The 22,117-nt window shown below is 57.7% G+C and overlaps 1 protein-coding gene across 1 annotated transcript in view; it reads right to left on the reverse strand.

Annotated features, from left to right (window-relative positions):
- The window catches only part of PCNT (pericentrin), a 112,484-nt gene that overhangs the window by 84,544 nt on the left and 5,823 nt on the right, over positions 1–22,117 (reverse strand). The window contains 11 exon segments of the mRNA XM_045084283.1: positions 788–905; positions 4,650–4,725; positions 5,074–5,191; positions 6,559–6,670; positions 7,928–8,064; positions 8,543–8,717; positions 9,845–9,900; positions 11,531–11,588; positions 11,590–11,787; positions 12,884–13,006; positions 21,133–21,228. Of these exon segments, the coding sequence (XP_044940218.1) occupies positions 788–905; positions 4,650–4,725; positions 5,074–5,191; positions 6,559–6,670; positions 7,928–8,064; positions 8,543–8,717; positions 9,845–9,900; positions 11,531–11,588; positions 11,590–11,787; positions 12,884–13,006; positions 21,133–21,228 (1,267 nt within the window).

Here is a 22,117-nt window from a genome sequence, read left to right on the forward strand (position 1 = left end):
TGGCTCAGTTGGTTAAGCGGCTGCCTTCAGCTCAGGTCATGATCCCAGCATCTTGGGATCGAGTCCCACATCGGGCTCCTTGCTCTGCAGGGAGCCTGCTTCTCCCTCTGCCTCTGCCTGTGCTCGCTCTCGCTCTCTCTCTCTGACAAATAAATAAATAAAATCTTTAAAAAAAAAAAAAAAGAATGAGCTGAGCGGCGGCCAGAAGAGCACCGCGCGTGCCCATCGGCAGCCAGTGGCCACCGCGTGTGCAGCAGCTGAGAACAAGCTCCAGCACTGGGACGAGAGCAAGAGGCAGAAGCCAAGTCAACGTGACCTTGGCACTCACGAGCCACGGTCCTTCTCTTAGCCCGTCTCAGCAGCTCCACGGGAGCCCTTGTCCAGAGCAGGAAGTCGTGTCAGAGCCCCTCACCGTGGAGCCAGGCCCCCACACCCTCGCCCTGGGACCCTCCACCTCACCACCCCTGCGCTACGAGGCGTGGCAACAGCGCCCCCCCGTCCTGGAATCCGTGTCCAGGGCTGGCCTCGCACCGGCTCCCCTCCGCAGTGGGGCCCCTGCCTGTCCCCCTCTGCTGCATCTGCTGGGAGGACCTCCGCCTCTCATCCACCCCCATCTCCTGGGACCCCCGGCGCTGCATCTGGTCAGGCCCGAGCCCAGCTCCGAACTCTGAGGACACCACCAGGGAAGGTCTGTGGCGTGAGGCCCGGGATGTCCCGATAACCCACGTGGGAGCCCCAAACCTTCCCACACATCGCTCCCTGCGGGCCGAACCACAGGTTCACACACCTTCTCTGGGCCCTTCTGAGAGCCCCACACGTTGCTCCCCGTCCGACACTGGGGTCCCTTCGTGGCCCACCTGCTGCCGGGCTTCCAGGGAGGACGGGCTCCGGTGGTTTTCCTCCAACTGCGCGTACAGATGCAGGGAAAATCACACACAGGAAAAGTTACAGAAAAGTTACAAGGGGTCTCTTTAGCCCGTCACCCAGTCAATGCCCCCCGGAACCCTCGCGGGGCCGCGCACGCTCACGCCGTCTCCTCCATCCGCAGCGCGTCACCTCCGGGGATCCAAGTAACTCAGGAGGCGGCAGACCACCGCCGGGAGGAGACGGGGCACACCACCGGCTGGAGAGCCCGCCTCACCCCTGTGCTGTCCTCACCAAGGCCGACACGGAGCCCCAGCTGAGGGATGCCAAGCAGGCCGCCGCCGCGAGCCTGACCAGAACATTCACGGACAAGAACTGCCGCAGGCCCTGACCAGCAGACCCCCTCCTCCCAGGGCCGGGGCCTCGGCCAAACACACCCTGCTCCGCTGCAGGGCCCCAGCATACTCACTCCCCACACTGTGTCTCCCCACTGCACTTCCCCTTCTGGAGGCGGACACACGCCTGGCCTGCTTGGACATGGACCTGCCCCCAAGAGGAAGGGGCCCCCAAGGGAGGGGTGTCTGGGCCCTGCTGCAAGCACCCGACAACAAGCCCAGCCCAAGTACCCTGAGGGAAGGCAGGGAGGCGGGAAACTAGGCAAGGGCTCAGGGCACGTGCTAAACTCTGCTGTTCCCCTTAAAATACAGCCAGGCAACCCGCTTTCCTCAAGTACCACGGAGCAATCACACCGACCTCAACTTCCAGCTCACGACAAGGTTGCGTTATCTTTTAAAGCAAGACTCGAATCTCTGCGCTCTTACACAAACGGACCACCTGAGTGACAGGAGGAATCGAGTCCAGAAACGCACTTGTGCCCCGGGGACAGCTAAGCACACAGGCTGTGTTTTAACAGGTCAGGCCTGAGAGAGTGACCTGCTGTTTGGAAAGAGGGGGTCAGCTCACCAGCTCAGAGCCTACACCTCTGGCTGGACAATGACTAGGTTCGGGTGGACAAGGAAAAATCAAAGACTTTAAAATTAAATTAAAATCAGAAAAGGGGCGCCTGGGTGGCTCAGTGGGTTAAGCGTCTGCCTTCGGCTCAGGTCATGATCCCAGGGGCCGGGGATCGAGTCCCACGCTGGGCTCTCTGCTCCGCGGGAGCTTGCTTCCCCCTCTCCCCCTGCTTGTGTTCCCGCCCTCTCGCTGCCTCACTCTCCCTCAGATAGACCAGATCTCTAAAGACGAGTCGGTGAAATGAGAGAATGACGTCCAAGCGTCAGAAGACAACGCAGGAAGCCGGCGGCACTCAGGACGGGGACAAAGAGCAAGGGGCCAGGGGAGGACCCAGGACCGCAGACCCAGGCCCGTGAGCACAGTGCGAGAAGGGCCACGACCGAGTCCAAAGGCGCGCGGGGGGGCCCTCCGAACCGCAGGGGACGGGGACCAAGGCCAGGAGAGCCACGGTGTGCAGAAAGAGCTTGCAGGGGAGAACGCTCAGCTTCAGTGAAAACAGGTTTGACCTCGTTGGAAACCACAGAAACGCAAACTGCCGACACACCGGCCGGCCCTCGGCGAGGAGCACACACTGGCGACCTCCAGCGGCGGCGGGAGGCCCTGGGCTCCCACACCCCCGGGGGAGTTCCGCAGACGCCCTGAGGAGGGCACGGCGGCCTGTCGACATTTCCACACGCGCACGTGTGAGGAGGCATGCGCACACTCCAGACTTCCCGCAAACACACGTCCCACCGCTCTCCTCTGCCTGCCTGAAACGTCACGAGAGGCAATGGGAAGAGGTTCGAGACACCAAGGCCGGCCAACCTGGGAAGACCAAACTGCTCACAGCACCGTCCGGGGCCCGGGGCAGAGGGGCTGCGTGCACGCAGGACCCGAGGGCCGAAGCTGGCCGTCGGGGGTCCGGGGACCCGGCCTTCTAAGGCTGGACCCCAGAGGGAGCTCCCTGACACCAGGGGGGGGCCTCATGCCACCTGTGAAGACAAGCCCTGGACCAAAAACCGACACGGGGACCCCGACACCCACACAGAGGGACAGACGGACGGAAAGCAGGGCACATGGGCAGCACGAGAAACCCTTTAGCACCGAGGGCCTCCAGAGATGTGGGTGAGAACGCTGCACCGTGGCACAGACAGAACAAGCAAGAAACCCCCAGAAATCAAAAACGCCAACGGAAATGAGACGCTCACTCCTGAAGACAAACACAGCTCACAAGAGCCACCAGGAAAGCGCATGGCGGACGCTGAGAAGTGCAGACAGGACCGGCCTCTGGGCCGCGGAGGGACAGTCTGACGCAAGGCCCTCCTGCATGGCCAGCGGGAACGGTGGACGCACACGCTGGAGCTGCTCCCTGAAAGCTCCAGGCAGCTCCCAGGGCCCCGGCGCTGCGGGCGGCGCACACAGGAGAGAGGATCAGCGGGATGGAGGGCGGCTCACGGCGCAGGCGGAGGACACGCAACACACGCCCAACACACGCGAACGGAACAAGCTCTCAGAGGGCTCCCCTCACGCGCCCTTGGTCTCCACCGGGGAACAGGTGCAGCCAAGAGCGGGACCACGTGCAGGGACCGTCCGACCAGAATGCAGGGGGACCCCAGGACGACAGCAGGCAGGGGGCCCAGAGGGCAGGACAGGGCCGTGGACAAGGACCCGGAGGCTCTGCCGTGGCGGCCACACCACGCCCAGCGGGACACACAAGAAAGGAAGTGGAAGAGAGGGAGCCACCGCCACACCGCGCCCCCGTCCCCAGAAGTCAACGCAGGCAGAAAGACAGTTCTAGGAAAAGGACATTAACCACGGGAAACCGGAAGCGGCCAGCTGAACAGGATCAACTGTGACCCCAAAATCCACATGTCGAAGTCTGAACCTCCAACGCATCAAAATGGGGCCATCTGGACACCGGGACACCGGGCACACCACACACCTCCTGACCAGGCAGCCTGAGGGCGGCCGACCGCAAGCCAAGGACACGGGGCTCAAGAGAACAGCCCCGAGCTCCCACTCCCGGCCTCCAGACGACGTGTCTCTGAGGAGACACATCTCTGCCGTGTAACCGTCCATTCCGAGATGCACACGTGACGGCCACCCAGGGTGACTGCAAACCACCGATGCGGACGCTTGTCCTCATGGGGCCACCGTCATCTCGCACACCACCTGCCCGGGGTGACGGCCACGAGACCCGGGCCACCGACACCCCACGCATCACCATAAGTAAAGGGATGCTCAGGAGACAGGACACCACATCTCAAGTGCGCACAGCCCGTGCATCGCGGACTGTCGGTCGGACCGAGGGGATGCGCACACACACGACCGAACACTCCTCAGCCACGAAGGACGAGCCACTCGTGGACGTGGACGTGGACGCAGCCCGAGGGGAGAAGCGGAATAAGTCGGAGAGAAACACGCCCCACGGGACGTCACTGCCCCGTGCGATGCTAACCCAGCAGACGGACACAGAGCGGTGGGGGTGGGGGTGGGCGTGGGCAGAACAGAGGGAGGGTCAGAGGCCACGAGCCTCCGGTCACAGAACAGAGTCTGGGGGTGCAGTGCTCGGTGACCAGAGACAAGGCTGCACTGGACACACGGGAGTGGCTGAGACGGTAGAGCCTACAAGTCCTCGTCACGAGAAAAAGAAAGTCTGGAGCCCTGGGGCTGACAGGCGTTGAGGAGACCGAGGGGCGGTCACCGGCCACACCCGCAAACGCCAGCACCTCGCGCTCCTGAAACGTGCGCTCCGCGTCCGCTCCCTCCATGCAGGGAAGAGGGGCTGTCACCTCCGGCTGAAGGCGGGGTCCCTCGAGGTGCGCTGTCCCTTCTCCAGTCCTCTCCTCTAGAGACAGCCCGGGTGCACTAGGAGAGAAGATGCGTTTTAAAACCTCCTCATACGCTCTTTCCCTCCCTGCTCCCTCCACGGTGACCCCCCACCCCCGTCAAGGACGGGAGCCCTCGGCCAAGCAGGCCGTGGCTGTGGGACCGCCTGGCGGGACCCCGTGCTGGAGCAGAGGGGACCCCGGAGCTGCAGGTCCCATGTGGCTCCTTGTCTGAACCCTCTCCTGCTCGAGGCTCAAGCGGCAGCTGTTTCTAAAACACGAGGCTCCCGGTCTCCACGGGCAGGAAACCGCAAATAAAAGCAGACTCCGATTCAGCTCAAAGGCCCCGTATTTTGAGCACACAGCAAAGACGAAAGGCCCCGTGCACCTGACTTGTGCAGACTCGGGAACAGACTCCTCTCGCTGCTGCCGCTGCCGCCGGTCCCACCTCCGGTGCTCCTGCTCCTCCCCGTGAGGCGTGCGGGCCGGGAGCTGGTCGTGGAATGCTTCAAGGGGAAGGAATTCTGCAGTCACCTCCGGGCCAGACGCGGAGGACACATCAGAACACACTGCAGACCTCCGCTCCGGGAAGGCCCTGGTCCCAGCCTCCGTGAAGGCGCAGCGGGACCCTCCGCGGCTTACGCTGGGGGGTGCCTCACACAGGGAGCTGGCCGGGGCGACCTCAGCGGAGCCCGTGGGCCCCCAGAAGCATAGCGCTTCTCAGGCTGGTGCTGCGGGCATCACAGAGACCAGAAATGCCAGCAGGTCTCCACGGGCAGCTGGGGCTGCAGAGCAGGGATGTGGGCGGTCCCCAGGTCCTGAGAGCCCCGGCCAACGGCCAGCAAGGACACAAGACCTCGGCCCCCCAACTGCAGGGACTCATCCTGCCCCAGCCGCCGTGAGCCCCGCCGGGCCCCGCCAGCACCTTGATTCCGGCCGCAGGTGACCCTGGACAGAAAACCCAGTCACGCCATCCACTCCGACCTGCGCAGCACCAGCCGCTACGGAGCGTGCGTGGCTCCCCGCCCTGCATCTGTGGCGTTTTGCTAGGAGCAGCAGAACTGGAGTGGACGCCAAGCGTGAGTAAACGTATTGGCATCGCCGCTTTCAGCAAGAGGGTGCTTCCAGCTGCTTAACAATACCGTGGACGGGAATGGAGCACCACCCAGGAGTTTCAAGACAAACGTCCCAGGAAGGACCCTGGAGGCCAGTGTGAGGCTCCCCACAGGCCACGGAGAGCCGAGCGCCAGAGCTCACTCAGCGGCGTCCGTAGAGCCGGGAGCCACACCCGCCGCCATGGACAGGCTCGAGGCAAAGACCAGGCGTGAGCGGACGGGCGTGGCCTCACCACGGACTCTGGCCCTTCTTCCCAGCCTGCTCTGGGCCCCCAGCGATGTGCGCCCGGCAAGGCTGACCCCCGGACTGCAAAGGCTCCACGTGGAGAGCAGCAGGAGGAACACACGAGTCCGCCTGTCTCGCCCACATCCCCTGACATCCCCGCTGGAGGCACCGCCCGTGAGCAGGGACCCTCTCACAGAGGGTCCATAGGAGGAGCCGGGCGAGCCGCTGGGCCCAGCCAACGTGGGCAGCCCCCTTGGGGCCATAGGAGCCTAAGAGCACCTGCCCCAGGCGAGCTCAGGGGTGCAGGGGTGTGGCGGGATGAGGCGCGCCAGGTAAGCCTCGCCGGCCCCTGCCCCCCCGCAGGTACCTCACGGCCCCCACCCCCGGCAGGCCGGCCCCACGGTGAAGCCAAGGCCCTCGGGTTTGTGCCTGAAAACCACACGCCGGCCGCTGTCCATGCAACAGCTGTCACGGCCGTGGAGACGCCGCGTCAGCTTCCGAGGATCTGAGCTCTGAACAGCAGATGCCTCACCGCTCGGGTCATGACTGTCGCGTCCCGGAGACTCGAGCTGGGACCACAGGCGCCGGATCTCTTCCTGCGACTGGGCCTTCAGCGCGGCGTACGACGCTCGGAGGCTCTCTAACTGCAAGAGGGAAGCGCAGCATGAGACACCGCCCGACACCAAGCCCAGAAGGTCTGTGCCCAGCTCTGGGGAACGCGCGGTGAGACCCCAGGCCTGCAGCCAAGAGCGAACCAGCCACAGCGGCCGCACATGGCCGCACACGGCTCGTTCCTCATGCGCCTCCCCCCGCTGCTGCCTGGCCTTCCCCTCACTGAGTGAGGACGGAAACTTTCTCTGTTGTCCCAGACACACGTCCTTCTACCTTGTCGGGGCAGGGAGGGCCAGGCTCCTGCCCACACTGCGTCAGCACCAGCCTCCCGGGGGTCCCTCCCTCCCCCTCCTGGGACATGGTGGGGTGTTCTCTGCATTTTTCGGTTACACCCCACCCCAGGAAGGGTCTCTTCGGGGCTGAACAGAGCCAACCCTGCACCCACGGAGCTGAGTGCAGCTCGGCCCTTCACGGGGGGCTTGGAGGCAGGCTGCACGCGGCCCCAAGGCACCAAGTGGGTGGGTACAAGTGCAGGGCACAGGGCTGAAGGACAAGGCCTGCCAGAGGGGACACAGGACATGGGAGCTCCGGCCTGCAGTGGCCCTGAGGCCGGCCTGCTGCCTTGTGGGTGGCCCCGCCCGCCTCATGCAGGGACAGGACAGAAGGTGCCCTTCCGTGTTCCTTTCCCATCAGCAAGGAAGAATGAGCATGGGGGGGATGGGGCATGGGGGCCGGGAGTGGGTGTGGACACCACGGGGACAGAAGCACAAGGTCCTCCTGGGTTCTCTTCTGAAATCCACGCACAGGCCAACACGGACTCCGCCTCTCTGATTTCTCAGCCTGATGCTGGGGCACCGATGGCCCTCGGGACAGAAGCCCTCGGGTGTCTGCGTAAGACCTGACCACATGGCCCACCGAGGGAACATGACGTCTTGCTGGAAGAGAGTTCTGAAAGCACGAGCAGCAGAAGTGTCTCTGGCTCAGTCTCCTTGAGACTTCGTGCTTCTTTAGGGTCTCGGTCAGAGAACCTGGCCTTAGACCCGTGATGCCTGCAGTCTGGGTCCCAGGCGCCCTGGTAAAGAGCACCAGCTCCGCGTGTGTGCGATCCAGCATAAGTCACGCCAGCTCCACACGCTGTCCTCACTCCTCCATCTACTAGAAACCAACGGGCTCGGAATCTACGACCTGAGTTAGAGCTAACGCCAGAACGTGAAACGATCCCACCCAGAACCTTCTAGAGCCTCCCCTCCCTGCCAAGTGGCTGACACACACATACACGTCCGGCCCACCTCGAGCTGCTTGGCCGCCTCCTGGTCGCGGAGCCTCTGCTCCAAGTCCCGCACATGCCGACCGCTCTCAGACTGCAGGTCCTCGCGCAGCTGCCTCAGGGCCGCGTCCTGCTGGGTCTCCAGAGTCCTCAGCGCACCTGGGCACACACCTCCCTGAGCACGTGGCCTTCCCGACCACGCGGGAGCACGGCTCCAGTACTCTGCTCTCCCGGGGAGCAGCCCAGACAGCCACCACCTCCTGACCGTGATGGCGCCGTGGGGTGGGCGGCAAGAATAGAACGTGAATAGGAACAGCGTTGCTTTCTTAACGACCATCACAGAACGGGGACAAACACCTCTGAAAGCAAGGTTTCAGGGGAGGTCAAGGAGCTGGAGAAGCCTGTGCTCACCGAGGGGAGAGCCCAAGGCTGGGCCTGTGCTGCCCAGCGGACCCACTCCTGTCTCCATCGCTGTGGGCGACGCGCAGCCACCACCCCTCTGGCAAGGAGATGCACATGCTCGTCCCCAGCAAGGGCCTGGCACCGCACGGGACTGTCCTTCTAGCACTACACACACACACACACACACACACACACGTCCCCTCTTCAAACCGGATCGTTTGAACTTGAAACTCACATTCAGCCTGATTTTTGGCTTGAAAAATCTTCTCCAATTCAGCTTTCTGTTCTGCCAGTTCGTTCTTAAACTGGTCTTGCAAATTCTCCAACTCCAACCGATGCTTTGCCGACAGTTCTCTGCGCAGGTTTTCCAAGCACAACTCTCTCTCGGCTGCGCATCCTTGCTTCAGGTTCTAATCCAAGTAAGGGGAAAGATATGGGCCAATGGTGGACGATCTGGGGTAAAAAATTTAAACTGCATTCGAAAACCAGGTGTGGACAGTCACTGCACCCAGACTGGACTGTCACAGAGGAGCTGGGTGGCCCCCACCACCCACAGGGACAGAAGCAGAGAGAGCAAGGGCCCCCTGCCCGGAAACGAAGCGAGGACAGAGTCATGCTCAGTAATTCTCACACACACACGTCCTCCACAGAAGACCCAAGATGCTACAGTGATGTCACCTGACCTCTGCCAAGGGCTGGCTTTATCCCAGATGCCCTAAGAAATGAGTCCCTGCTGTCCGGCACAGAGGGGTGGGAGCTGGGGCACGAGCCTCCAGCCTGGGACTAACAGCTGTCCTCCGCCAACGGCCCGATCAGAACAGCTGGGACACAAACGCCCACGTGTCCAGTGTCAGACATGTGTCCCCCCATGTCACTAACGTCCCCCAACACTAGCCACTTCCTTTGCTGTCACTGGCACCAACAGCCCTTCCGCAAACACGGCCCTGAGAAGGGGACACATGGCCAGGATGGACCATCCAGGGCGGGGTGTCTTCAGAGAGGAGCTAACTCCGTCCCACCGGAACACAGAACTCTTTCTCCAGGAGGGGCGTGGGGCATCAGCGGGACCACCGCAGAACACACGGTCAGCACAGCACATGGGGCCAGGGGAGGCATCAGCTGCTGCACGGTGGCTCTGCCCCACCCCTCCCCAACACGCTCCCCCGAGGTGCCTGGGACCGGCACCCCACGTTTTATTCAGTTGCCATGGGGCACCTCCCTGCCCTGGGATGTCCGTCCGTCTGGCGCACAGCGACAGCCAGGCCACGGGGCCCCCTAGGAATCAGAGCTCAGGGTGCTAGAGCTTCCTGTGACAGCAGAAGCACGCGTGAGCCCCCACACAAGCCGCGCTAACACCCTGTACACAGGAAAGAATGCTCTCCCTTTATAGCAAAAGGCATGTGTTTTCTACCGGCACGTTCAATCAGAGCTCTGACTGCACTGTCTGAATCATGCTGTCTGAATCCGGGCCGGCTGGGGCGATGGACAGGAAAGGGGAACGCCGCACACGCAGAGTGACCTCGCTAACGACGTCTACCTCTAGCATCCGTGCGTTCTTCTCCATCTCTAACTGTAACTTCTCCTTCAGCTCGGCTGCAAGAGAAACAGAAAGGCAGATCAGCTCCCAGAGTCTCTACGTTTCCCACACCCTGACCCCTCGCAGGGGAGAGGGCTGCCGGCACCTCAAGGCCGTGCCGTAGGACACTCGCCAACACGGAAGGACAGGGAGGCAACAGGAATCCCACGTGTGACGGACGACCAAGTTCTCTTCCTCCCAAACCAGGACAGAGCCTTCAGCCAGCCTGACAGCCCCACGCAGGCTGGCACATTAGACCTGGGTGCCCCTTCTGGTCTGTCTGCCCCACACCGGGCCCCCACGCACCCTGGGCCCATCGCCCGGCCTCCCGCTGTGCCAGACTCCAGGCAAGGTATGAAAGACAGACAAAGACCTTCTATGACCCATCAGCTCCCAAGCCCCAAGGGAAGAACCACAAGAAAAGATGCAGAGGAGGGGTGAGGCTGGACCAGTGGGCATGGCCTGGGCAGGGACTGAGGTGGATGCACACCTGGGGACGCGGGCACCAGAAAGAGACACAGGGACCTCAGGAAAGGGGGGAGGGGAAGCTGGGGCCAGGCAACGGCACACGTACAAAGTGAGGGTGGCCCAAGCAAGCCCAGAGCTCAAGCCAAGGCCAGACACCACTTCAGAGGGGAGGTCCCAGGGACCCAGCCCATGGCAGAGCCTCATGGAGCAGAGGGCAGGCGTGGCCCCCTGTGGTCCCACCCCAGGGTGAGCAGAGAAGACAGCATTGGAAGGAGCCTAAAGGAAAACACGTTTTGTATTTTTTAAAAATGAGCAAAAATGGGGGGACATAAAACTACGTATGTTTGCTTGACTCTACGTCAGGGCCCATGAGACGGCATCCCCAGAACCTAAGAAGACTGGCTCCCTCTGAGGGCTGGGCGTGCGACCCAGAAGACGGCGACTTGCAACACACCCGGGCCACTGTTTTCAATTTTCAAGTGAAAAACTCGACGGGCAGATGAGCAGAGAAATGGGGGTGACTGCACGGGCACGAGTTTCTTTCTGGGGATCAATGTTCTAACCTTAGACCGTGGGACGTTTGCACAACTCTGAAATGCGCGCTTTAAATGGGAAAATTGTATGCTATGTGAATTAGAACACAATCAAGCTGGTATTCACAAAACTGACGTCTTCAAAAGTAGTGACTAACAAAGAAATTGGAAAACAAAAAATTAAAACAAAAAATTCGGAGAAAATAACCCATAAAATTCAATCTTAGATGTAGAGAAAGAGCTCGGTCTAGGCCAGAGAATCACCAAAGGAGCAGGTGCCTCAGCTGTCCCCGGGGAGTGACATGGCCCCACGGGAGCAGAGGGAGGAGCCCGTGGGATGCAGGGTCTGTGTCCAGGAGCATCTGCGGTGGTCAACAACGCTGCCACAGACAGTCCCGCCAGAGGCAGGCACGGAAGCTTCCGGCACACAAGCGGATCACCTCCCATGACAGGACCCCACTTCAAAAACGCACACAAGCCCAGGGGAGAAGCAGACAGCGGGCGAGGGGACCGCAGAGCCCCGCCCCCGAGCAGGGTGCCGCACACGCGCTCAGGGAGCTCGGGATGGGACTGGCCGGGTCACCCGCCTGCCTCCCCATGGGCAGCCGTGGGCGCCGAGCCCCGGGCCAGGCAGGCACGGCCGCACCTGTTTCCTGACGGCAGCGCAGCTCCATCTCCTGGCGCTCCTGCGCATGCTGCTCCCTGGGCCAGCGCCTGCTCGTGCTGCTGCCGGCTCTGCAGCAGGGCCAGCTCCTGGGCGTGGCGGCCGTTAAGCGTGGCCCGCAGCTCGGTCAGCGCGGCCTCCTTCTCCCGCTGCAGGGTGGCCTGCGTCCGCTCCAGCTGTGCGGCGTGCAAGTTGCTCAGACTCAGGCGCAGCGCCTCCAGCTCCAGCGCGGGCACTGGCTGTGGGACAGGGGTGTTTCTGGGCACTCTGGCGCACGGCCTGGCGGGGCCGGGGCTGCCAACTCGCTACAGCAGCAGCCCCTACCCCACCCCCGCAGGCTCTTTCCACCCGCGTCCCGGGAGCCTCATGCTCCAGGGACAGTACCAGCTCAGCTCCCCAAAGGACCTCAGGCGGCCAGGCCCAGCCTGGCGGCTCCCCAGCCACCCAAAACGGCCCAGCCAGCTGTTCCTGAAGCCGCTCGGGCCCACAGGGCCCTGCCTCCACCCAAAGTCGCTCTGCAGACAGCAGGGGCTGTAGTTCCTCCTGGAGGACACGGGCCACATGCAGCCACGCAGGATAGCCCCCAACCTCCCTCCAGGCAGACTCCCCAGCCCACAGGCCCATCCCGGCTGGAGACAGGGGAGCAGTCATTCCAGATGTTGCAAGACCCCCATCAGATGGGGCACCTAGGTGGCTCAGTGGGTTAAAGCCTCTGCCTTCGGCTCAGGTCATGATCTCAGGGTCCTGGGATCGAGCCCCGCATCGGGCTCTCTGCTCAGCGGGGGGCCTGCTTCTCTCTCTCTGCCTGCCTCTCCCTGCTCATCCTCCTTCTGTCAGTCAAATAAATAATTAAAATCCTTGAAAATAAATAAATGAGAAGCAGAAACCATGGGAAAAGCATATGTGTCTCCAGAGAGGTCAGCAGGGACCTCCGGCAGGACAGCAAGGCGACAGTGAGGCGCACCAGCCCTCCTGCCACAAGCACCTCCTGCTTCCCAGAGGCGGCAGCCACCAGGGGAATCAGATGTGCCTGCAGGATGGCCTGGCTCACAGCTTCTCTCCCTCGAGGCCCCTCAGGATCACGCAACCCCTGTGTTTAATGAATGGGAGCGGCAGCTGATAGGGAAACCGTTGGCTGTGCTGAGTGGCCCTTGGCCAGACTCACCATCCCCAAGTGTCCTCCCACACCTCTCCACCTGCCCTTTCAAAGCCCCCCCATGCAGCAAGCCTGCGGCACAAACCTGTACTACCTGCAACCTTCCCGGATCCCCAAACCCACTGGCGCAGGGACCAGCCACACCCCCAAGCACCCCGTGGCCGGGTCTACAGCTGCACCTGCTGCATCTCTGTCGGCTGCTGAAGCCCCACGGCCACCTGCTGCTGTGCGCCACCGGCACCGGCATCCTTCTGTCTTCTCGTCAGTTCTGCACACTCCAGCTCGCGTTCTTGCTCGCATCCCTAAAGAAGGCAGCGAAGGACCGAAGTCAGAGAAGTCACATGAGAAAACAGTCACGACCAACACTCAGGACACACCAGAGGGAACCGAGCCCAGCAGTGTTCACGGCAGCACAACTCACAGCTGCCAGAAGGTGGAAACAACCCAAGCGTCCACACACAGCAAAATGCACAAACAGAACGTGGAAAAGCCATCGGGGTTGGGGCAGCATCACTCTGCTATAAAAAGGAGCTACGACACTGAGAATCTCAAAACGTCAGACTCCGTGAAAGCAGCCAGACACACACTGTGCGGTTCTGTGAACATGAACTTCCAGAATAGGCAAATCCACAGGGACAGAAGAATGGGGAATGACTGCTAACGTGTATGAGGCTCCTTTCCGGGTAATGAAAACATTTTATGATTACACAGTTGTGATGGTTGTGCAACAAAATGTATCAAAAGCCACTGGTATATATACTTTAAAATGGTCAATTTTATATACGGGCATCGTATCTCAATAAAAATAACTAAGAAAGAACAATCAGCCCGTTTAAGTGGCTTAGGGTAAAGCAGCAAACCCCGGAGAGATGTTGCTAACGGACAGCAGCCGCAGGTGTCGCTGAGGGACGGCAGCGTGAGTGCCCCAGGCTGTCCGCTCCTCAGTCAGGAGTGACGCTGACGGGAAGGAAGACGCCCTTACGGCGCCTGCGACGGCTGGTACCAGTAACAGCTCAATGAACCTGACACGTAAGACTGAAATATCATTTTATAGCTAGTCAGTCAGGCAGCAAAAGCTCGTGGTAATATTGATCCTCAATGTCACCAAAGTCACGGGGAAACAACCGATCACGTCCACAGCAGAGTAAGCTGGTGTAACGTTTTCTTAGGAGCAATTCTGATAACATACGTCAAGCGCCATAGAAACCGTTTCTGTCTTAATACTCCCTGGGCTGGGGGCACCTGGGTGGCTCGGGTGGTTAAGCACCCGACTCTTGATCTCAGCCCGTCCTGATCTCAGAGTCGTGAGCTCAAGCCTCACGCTGGGCTGCACGCTGGGCTCAGACCCACTTAAAAAAAATTTCCCAACTCTAGGAACATTTTCAGCATCAACAATCTACAGGGAAAAGAAAAGCTACAGGCCTTCCCTGAGCATCCCGGTCTCCCCTACCCTCCCCGGCAACCAGCCCCAGGCCAGGCCTGGAGAAGACCTAGCCTGGACCACGCCCAGCCAGGAGCAGGCCCCGCCCAGAGAGGCCCCCAACCCGCAGCAGGCCCTGCCCCCCAGAGCAGGCCCCGCCCCCGAGCACCCCCCCTCCCAGAGCAGGCCCCGCCCCGAGCACCCCCCCTCCCAGAGCAGGCCCCCCCGCCCCGAGCACCCCCCCTCCCAGAGCAGGCCCCGCCCCGAGCAGCACCCCCCCTCCCAGAGCAGGCCCCGCCCCGAGCACCCCCCAGAGCCCCGCCCCGAGCACCCCCCCCCCCGAGCACCCCCCCCCCGACCCCCCCCCCCCCCCCCCCCCCCCCCCCCCCCCCCCCCCCCCCCCCCCGAGCAGAGCAGGCTGCTAGAGCCACAGGCCTCCCACCTTCCCCTCCCTGACAGCCCAGACCTTTCTCTGGGGCTTACTGAAAAGGCACCTCAGACTCCAACCAGACTGAATTTTCCTGCCCAAGCCGGGGCTCCTCCAACATTATGCACCTCAGTTAACAGCACCCCCAAACCCTCACACTCCTATTCCTGTCTCCCCTCACAGCAACCCCACAGCAGCCCAAGGCCAATCCTGGCCACTGCCATTCCCATGAGCACAGGTGACTGGCCCCCACGGTCACTCAGCCTAATGTGAGGTCAGTGGCTTGGAGGCCAGATGATACATTCAGGGAACAAATCCAACCTTGTCACCCCCTGCTGCCCTTGGGGAAAAATCCCTGAAGGGGGCAGTCCCTCCTGCTGTCCCACTTGGCACTTGCCTCGTGCACCGGGGGCCCCTGCACATACGGACCGGCTCTGCCTCCCGTCCTTAAGCTCCTCTGGGACTTCCCAGCCCTGACGCCCACCCCCGCTGCTCCCTGCACCTGTCGGTGATGCCCAGGAATCTGCCCCGTAGCTGTGAGGCACAGCGCGCCTCTACCTGTGCGGCTCAGCGCGTGGAAGCAAACCGTTCCAAGGGGAGTGTTAGAGCCCAGTAAATATCACTACGGACCCTTCTTCAGATTAAAGGGTTCTTTCCAATGGTAAAAGATAATATAGGAATGTCCAGTTTAAAACATAAAAGGCAGGATCTCAAAACATTTTTGTTACAAACATCAGAATTGTGGGATAAAATATAACAAAAATGACTCTAAATGCTCTCCGGGAGGGAACCCACCAGGTGCCAGACAGGAGGGACCCAGAATCTAAAATGATCGAGGGGGACAGGGCCACGTGAGGGCAGCACACGCTCCCAGAACTGGCAGCTTTGCCGGAAGGGCAGTTAGAAATGAGATGTCGGACACAAGCAGGTGTCCTGAAGGCTGTGCGGCAAGACAGGACGCGTATCTTCGCTGCCCAAGGGTGGGAAGGCAGGTGTGGGAGGCCAGGGAGCTGACCCACGTCCAGATGCTGAGGCAGAGGCGGCGAGGTGGGGGCGTCTCTCCTGAAACATTAAAACCCAGGCCTGCTCATCGCATGTTTACAAACGTATACGTGCCGTGGGATGCAGAACCCCCCACGCCAAGACACACGTAAAAACAAGTCCCAGCAAGGGCACACAGGTGGCGCAGTCCACGAAGCATCTGCCTTCAGCTCAGGTCATGACATCAAGGTCCTGGGACGGAGCCCTGGGTCCAGTCAGGCTCCCTACTCAGCAGGGAGTCTGCTTCTCCCCACCCCCCTCCCGCTTGTTGTTCCCCCTTCTTGTGTACTCTCTCTCTCTCTCTCTCTCTCTCTCAAATAAAATCTTAAAAAGAAAAAATAAGTCCTAACAAAGGGCTGTTCCTGGGACACCTATCCGGTACACATCTGGCACCCGTCCGGAGGGGCTCCCACAAGCGAGGGACACAAGACATTCTCATGGGAACCGCACAAACACCTCACTAAAAGCGAGCACACACAGGCTACCCCAGGAAGTAGCAGGTACCTGCAGAACAAGATATTAAAGAAGACCTTCGGGGGCACCTGGGTGGCTCAGTGGGTTAAAGCCTCTGCCTTTGGCTCAGGTCATGATCCCAGGGTCCTGGGATCAAGCCCCACATTGGGCTCTCTGCTCCACGGAAAGCCTGCTTCCTCCTCTCTCTGTCTGCCTCCCTGCCTACTTGTGATCTCTCTGTCAAATAAATAAATAAAATCTTAAAAAAAAAAAAAAAAGAAGAAGAAGACCTTCGGCAGCATCCGCAGGGGGTCCCCACAGAGGTGCGCAGCCCAAAACGAGCCCAAGCCCTACAGAAACCTACAGAGAGGAACGAACCTCACCTCTGAACACTGAGCAAAATTCAGACCAATTTGCTCATGAAAAGGTACAGCTGCACTTACAACAAAATCAGCTCCAAAGTACCTCCAGGAAACATTACATGACACAAAATGATGCCGCTGTCTTTAAGGAGTCCAGACAGAATGTCCCGAAATACAGAGAGCGGAGCCAGAGTCAACAACTCAACAGACGGATTTCGGAGCCGATGACACACAGATGAACAGAGTAAAGAAGAGAGAACCCAGACGGAATCTGCCAGGGTAACCAACAAGACGGGACAGGTGCACACAAGGAGCTCGGAAAACCCCACTGGGATTTCGGGCCCTGGAGAAAGAAGGGCCGGACGCTGTGTGTGGGGACGCGCCTGGAGATCTTCTAGAAGCAACAGGCGCAAGAGCCCAGGTCCCAGGTCGCGCTAGTAAAATGAGACGTGCACATCTCGGCCTGGGAAAGTGAGAGTGTGGAAGGCCAAGCAGGAAGTGTGCAAGGTGGCGGCGGCGGCGAAGGGACCGGGAGCTGGCTGCGGACACTGAAGCTGGGGCAGAGCCGGGCAAACACCCAGCACGTGACACACACCACCAATCTCTGAGTCCACGCCGGCAGGGCTATCTTTCAGGAACAAAGGGAAAAAGCCAAAAATATATTCAGGAAAACATCAAATGGGACACGGGCACAAGCAGGGTCTTGCCACAGGAAATGCTGGGCAGCGTCCTGCGGACAGAGGGGCGAGGCCCGCCGTGCAAGTCTGAGAAAGAGCAAAGGAGGAAGAAAAGAGAACTACAGCGCTCACCCTAAACAAGAACGGACACGAAAAAACAAAGGACTCCTTCCATCGTGCGGAAGCAACCAGGTGAGCGCGTCAACCAGCACGTGCATGCGGTAAAGCAGCCAAAGAAGGGGGCCCTGATGGAGAATCAGCTGGCATGCACCTTACGTTTGTTGTGCTACAGGTTCAAAAAGTCAGATCCCATCCGTACCACAGAAAAGGCAAAAGTACAGAACAGACACAGGCAGGCCGTCACTCGGGGCTGGGGGAGGGAGGGGAGGCTGACAGCGGGGGTGGGGGGGCACAGGGAAACTTGCAGGGGTGGAGCTGTTCCGTGGGGAGCCCTGTGGTGCCGGACTCGATCTGGGGCCAGCAGGATGCGCTCAAGCTTACTTTAATAAGTGCACATAAGGACAGACAGACACAGAATTAACTGCAGGTGGTTAATAACCGCACACGCACACGGACTAGTGTGCCCCCGCATCCACTGAGTGACCCAGCAGTGACCGCACCCGGAGCCCCGGTCTTGGTTTCTACCAGCATCAAACGAAGGGAACCAGGGCCCCTCGAAGAAACGTGTGACTCCAGAACTGAGGCAGGGAGCGCAAGACGAGCCTGAAGAAAGCCAGAACGTGCTTCTAAGACAAAGGATGGGGCATGTCACCAGGACGCAGGGGCCGGACTGAAAAAGCTCCCAGTGGCCCGAGCCGGAACACTTGAAGCAACAAAAGAAATAAGACGTAGTTTGAGGTTACAGCAGAAAGTGTAACTTAAATACACACGAGCCCACACTGATATAAATATGTGATTAAATTAATTAATGGGGGCGAAGAAGCAAGTCTCCCTTACAGAAGATTTACAAACAGAATGTGTGGCTACCCCTCCCTGTGGGAGGCGGCACGTGATTTCCATCCCTTGAAGAGTGTGCTGGGTTCAGTGGCTCCCTCCCGAAGAGGAGAGTCTGGAGAAGGGGAAACCCGGCTGACCCAGCCCGGCAGGAGGAGGCTACAAGGGCACGTCGCCGCGGTGGTGAAATCCCTAATGATGACAATCGTCAGAGAGACCCACACGGAGGGACGGTCCCCGAGCAGCCACCAGCGCTGTTCCAAATGGTCACCAGAAACTGAGACGTGGTCAGAGGCCTGAGGAGTCGAAGCAGGCGACTGAGAGTGATGCGGTCCTGAGCGGAGTCCCAGACGGAAAAAGCTCGTAGCTGGAAAACTCCTGGGACCCAAGCGAGTCCGCACACAGTTAGCAGTGACGCTGCAGAGTTAGGGCCTTCGCCCCAACACGTGTGCCCACGTCCGCGATGCCAGCAGGACGGAAGGGAGTGAGGGAGTGCGGGAACAGCACCCAGTCCGCAACTCTGCTGTAAATCTCTAACGCTTCCCGAATTAAAAGCTTATTTAAACCAATGAACGGCTGGATGACAGAAGGCTGAACGAACTGCGGGGCTAAAAGTCATTTTTAAAAAAACAAAAGCAAGGGCACTGGCTGGCAGAGCTGGTAGAGCGTACAATGCTTGATCTCAGGGTCATGAGTTCAAACCCCACGCTGGGTGCAGAGTTTACTTAAACAAAAAGGAATGTGACACCCATTAGGATGGCTACTATAAAAAAGAGTAACAGGTGTTGGGGAGGATGTGCACAGCTGGTGGGAATGTAAACTGAGGCAGCCACTGTGGAAAACAGTGTGGAGGTTTCTCAAAAATTAAAATTAGAATTACCATCTGATTTATTAGCACACTTCTTGACATAAACCGCCAAAGACTTGAAAGCACAGTCTCAAAGAGGTATTTGCACACCTATCCACAGCAGCATTACTCCCGATGCCTAAAACGTGGAAGAGACTCAAGCATCTTCCCCCAGATGAATGGACCAAAAAGCCGTCTAACCATACTAAGGCACATTAGCCTTAAAAAGGAAGGAAACTTTGTCACAAGCTACAACACATATGAACCTTGAGAATATCATGCTAACTGAAATAAGCCACTCACAAAAACAAACAAACAAACAAAAAATACCACATATTCCACTTAAGTGTGGTATCTAGAATAGTCCAAATCAGAGACTGAGAAAGTAGAGTGGTGTCTGCCAGAGGCTGGGGAGGAGGAATGGGGACATACTGCTTAAAGCGAACAGAGTTTCAGCTTTACAAGATGACAGAGGCTATGGAGATAGACAGTGGTGATGGCCGCATGACATTATGAATGCATTTAAAACAAATGGGCTGTGCACTTAAAAATGGTTAAGGTGCACCTGGCTGGCTCAGTCGGTTAAGTACCTAACTCTTGGTTTTGGCTCAGGTCATGATCTTGGGGTCTTGAGATTGAGCAACTTGTCAGACTCTGTGCTCAGTGGGGCAGTCTGCCTGAGATTCTCCCCCTCTCCCTCTGTCCCTCCACCCTGCTCTGTGCATGCCCCCCCGTCTCTCTGTCTAAAATAAATAAATCTTTAAAAAAAAAATGGTTAAGATGGTAAATTTTATGGTGTTATTTTATAACAAAAAAATAACAATAACGTACACTAAGAGACTTATAAATGGAGTTTAAATATTCTAAGATCCTTGTACTTTCAAAGACCAAAGTTACTGATTAAGTTTAGACATAGACAAGTATAAATATTCTATGTAATAAGCTCACCAGTAAAAGAACAGAAACTGAGTATATTATTACTTCAAAATGGGTGAAGGGAGAATTAAAAAAAAAAGAAATCCCCTGATAAAAAATAATCCAAAGCCTTGCCCCTGCAAAAGGAAAAAGGAAATAAACAGCCTAAAAATGAAACATAAGCTCAAACACATCAGTGATTACATTAAATGTAAATGAATTATATTATCCACCAAAAAGACACAGACCATCAGAATAATTTTTAAAAATCAAGCCCCCACTGTTTAGCAGGACATAAACTGAAACACAAGGACGCAAAGATGTTGGAAGGGAAAGGACAGAAACACACCAGCACCACGTCTGACCCATTTACACAGCATTCTAAAGCAAAATTGCCACGGAAATCGGGGTGCAGCTGACTTCGGGGTCGAGAGAAGACAGCAGCAGGCCCAGCACTGTCACGTGTCTTACCTGCGGGGGATCACGTGGTGTTTACTGTGTACTTGTTTGTTAGGCTGTATGTACATTTTATGCAGTTTCTACTTTTCCGTGTACATGCTGTATATCACAGGGATCATTTTCCGTTTTTTGTGTCACAGTTTAAAACAAGTATAAAAACATGTATTTTAGGGTGATCCTTGTGGACCCCACCAGAGATGATTTTTCCAGGCCCTGCCTATGATCCAGATCTCACCTGCAATAATACAGATTAAAAGCCAAGCTTGCTCACTGTCTAAAGTAATGTGAACTGAGTCCAGCTAGAATCCAATGTTGAAAATACAGAATTTTAACACAACACTTTCAAACCAGTCAATTCAGCATCTAATGAATTTTCTTCCAAATGCTAAAACAAACCAAACAATTAATAAGTGTAACTAATCCATCATATATGGAATTCATGCCAGGCTCTGTGGCAGAAACAGACCCCACACACACAACTGACAATGGGAGAGATGAAGGCCAGGCCCAAGGAACACGCCACAACATTTGGGCATGGGAAAATGAAGAAAGTCAGACATGACCCCTAGCCTCAGTGCATAAAAGGCAACCTTCTCTCTTCAACATCCGGAAGGAAAGATCAAAGGTCCCAAGGAAGGGAGACTGGGGCTCCATCAGAAGGATCACCAGAAAGACCTTCTGTGCAAGGGTGACACCAAGGAAGTGAGGCCTGCAGGGGAAGTTCTGTATCCAGCTCTCTTTGTTCTGAGCTTCTGCTCTTGAAGAGACAGGGCCCTTCAGACGTTGAGTCCTCTCTCTGGTTTGGATTTCCACCACAAGATGGAGAAATCCTCTGACAAGGAACACACTTTAACAGAGAACCCTGAAGAATACCTCTGTGATATCCTCAGGCTGTTCCAAGTGGTTGCCATCCAGCTTCTGCTGTGGCTGCTCCGAGTGCCCTGTCCTCTCTCCACTGGGGTCCTCCAGCTAAGAAGGAAGGGCCAGAGAAGAGCATTTACAGCAACGTCCAAGGCTGCAACCTCAGGCCTTCCCACCCACACACCCAAATGCCCACACCAATTCCATTCCCATTTCCCATTCAGAATGCACGTTCCTCCATAAACAATTCTCAAACCCTAAACATTTCTTATGCAACCATTTCCCTAATGATGTTACTGCCCTTCTATTTTTTGAGATTTGACTTATTTCTCTGGGTTAGGGAAGGGCAGACAGGGAAGGAGAGGGACAAGCAGACTCCATGCTAAGTGCAGAGCCCAACATGGGGCTCGGTCCCAGGATCCTGAGATTATGACCTGAGCCAAAACCAAGAGCTGGATGCTTAACCGACTGAGCCCCTAGGCACCGTACTGCTCTTCTATTTAATGAATTCTGCCTCATTTCACTGTGCATGACACTTAAATTACTAAATTTTAGTTTCACAATAAATTCTAATCTTTCAGACACATGCATATTTCCTAAGCTCTTTTTATTTAAGTTCAAATATTTCATCCTCAAGATTTTCCATTTTTAAATAGCTTGCTTTATTATAAGAATACCGAAGGAGCGCCTGTGTGGCTCAGTTGGCTAAGGGTCTGCCTTCAGCTTACATTGTGATCTCAGGGTCCTGGGATCAAGACCCGCATAGAGCTTCCTGCTCAGCAGGGAACCTGACTTTCTCCCTCTCCCTCTGTGACTCCCCCTGACTCATGCTCAGGCTCTTGCTATGTCTCTCTCAAATAAATAAATAAATAAATAAAATCTTAAAAAAAAAAAAAAAAAAGAATACCATATATGATACAGAAAACACACAAAATATGTGTTAATCGACTGTTACACGTTGCTGGTAAGGCTTCTGGTCAACAGTAGTTATGTTTTG

The sequence above is a fragment of the Mustela putorius genome, unplaced genomic scaffold (assembly GCF_011764305.1).
Source record: "Mustela putorius furo isolate JIRA1106 unplaced genomic scaffold, ASM1176430v1.1 tig00000765_pilon_pilon_pilon, whole genome shotgun sequence".
Classification (NCBI taxonomy): domain Eukaryota; kingdom Metazoa; phylum Chordata; class Mammalia; order Carnivora; family Mustelidae; genus Mustela; species Mustela putorius.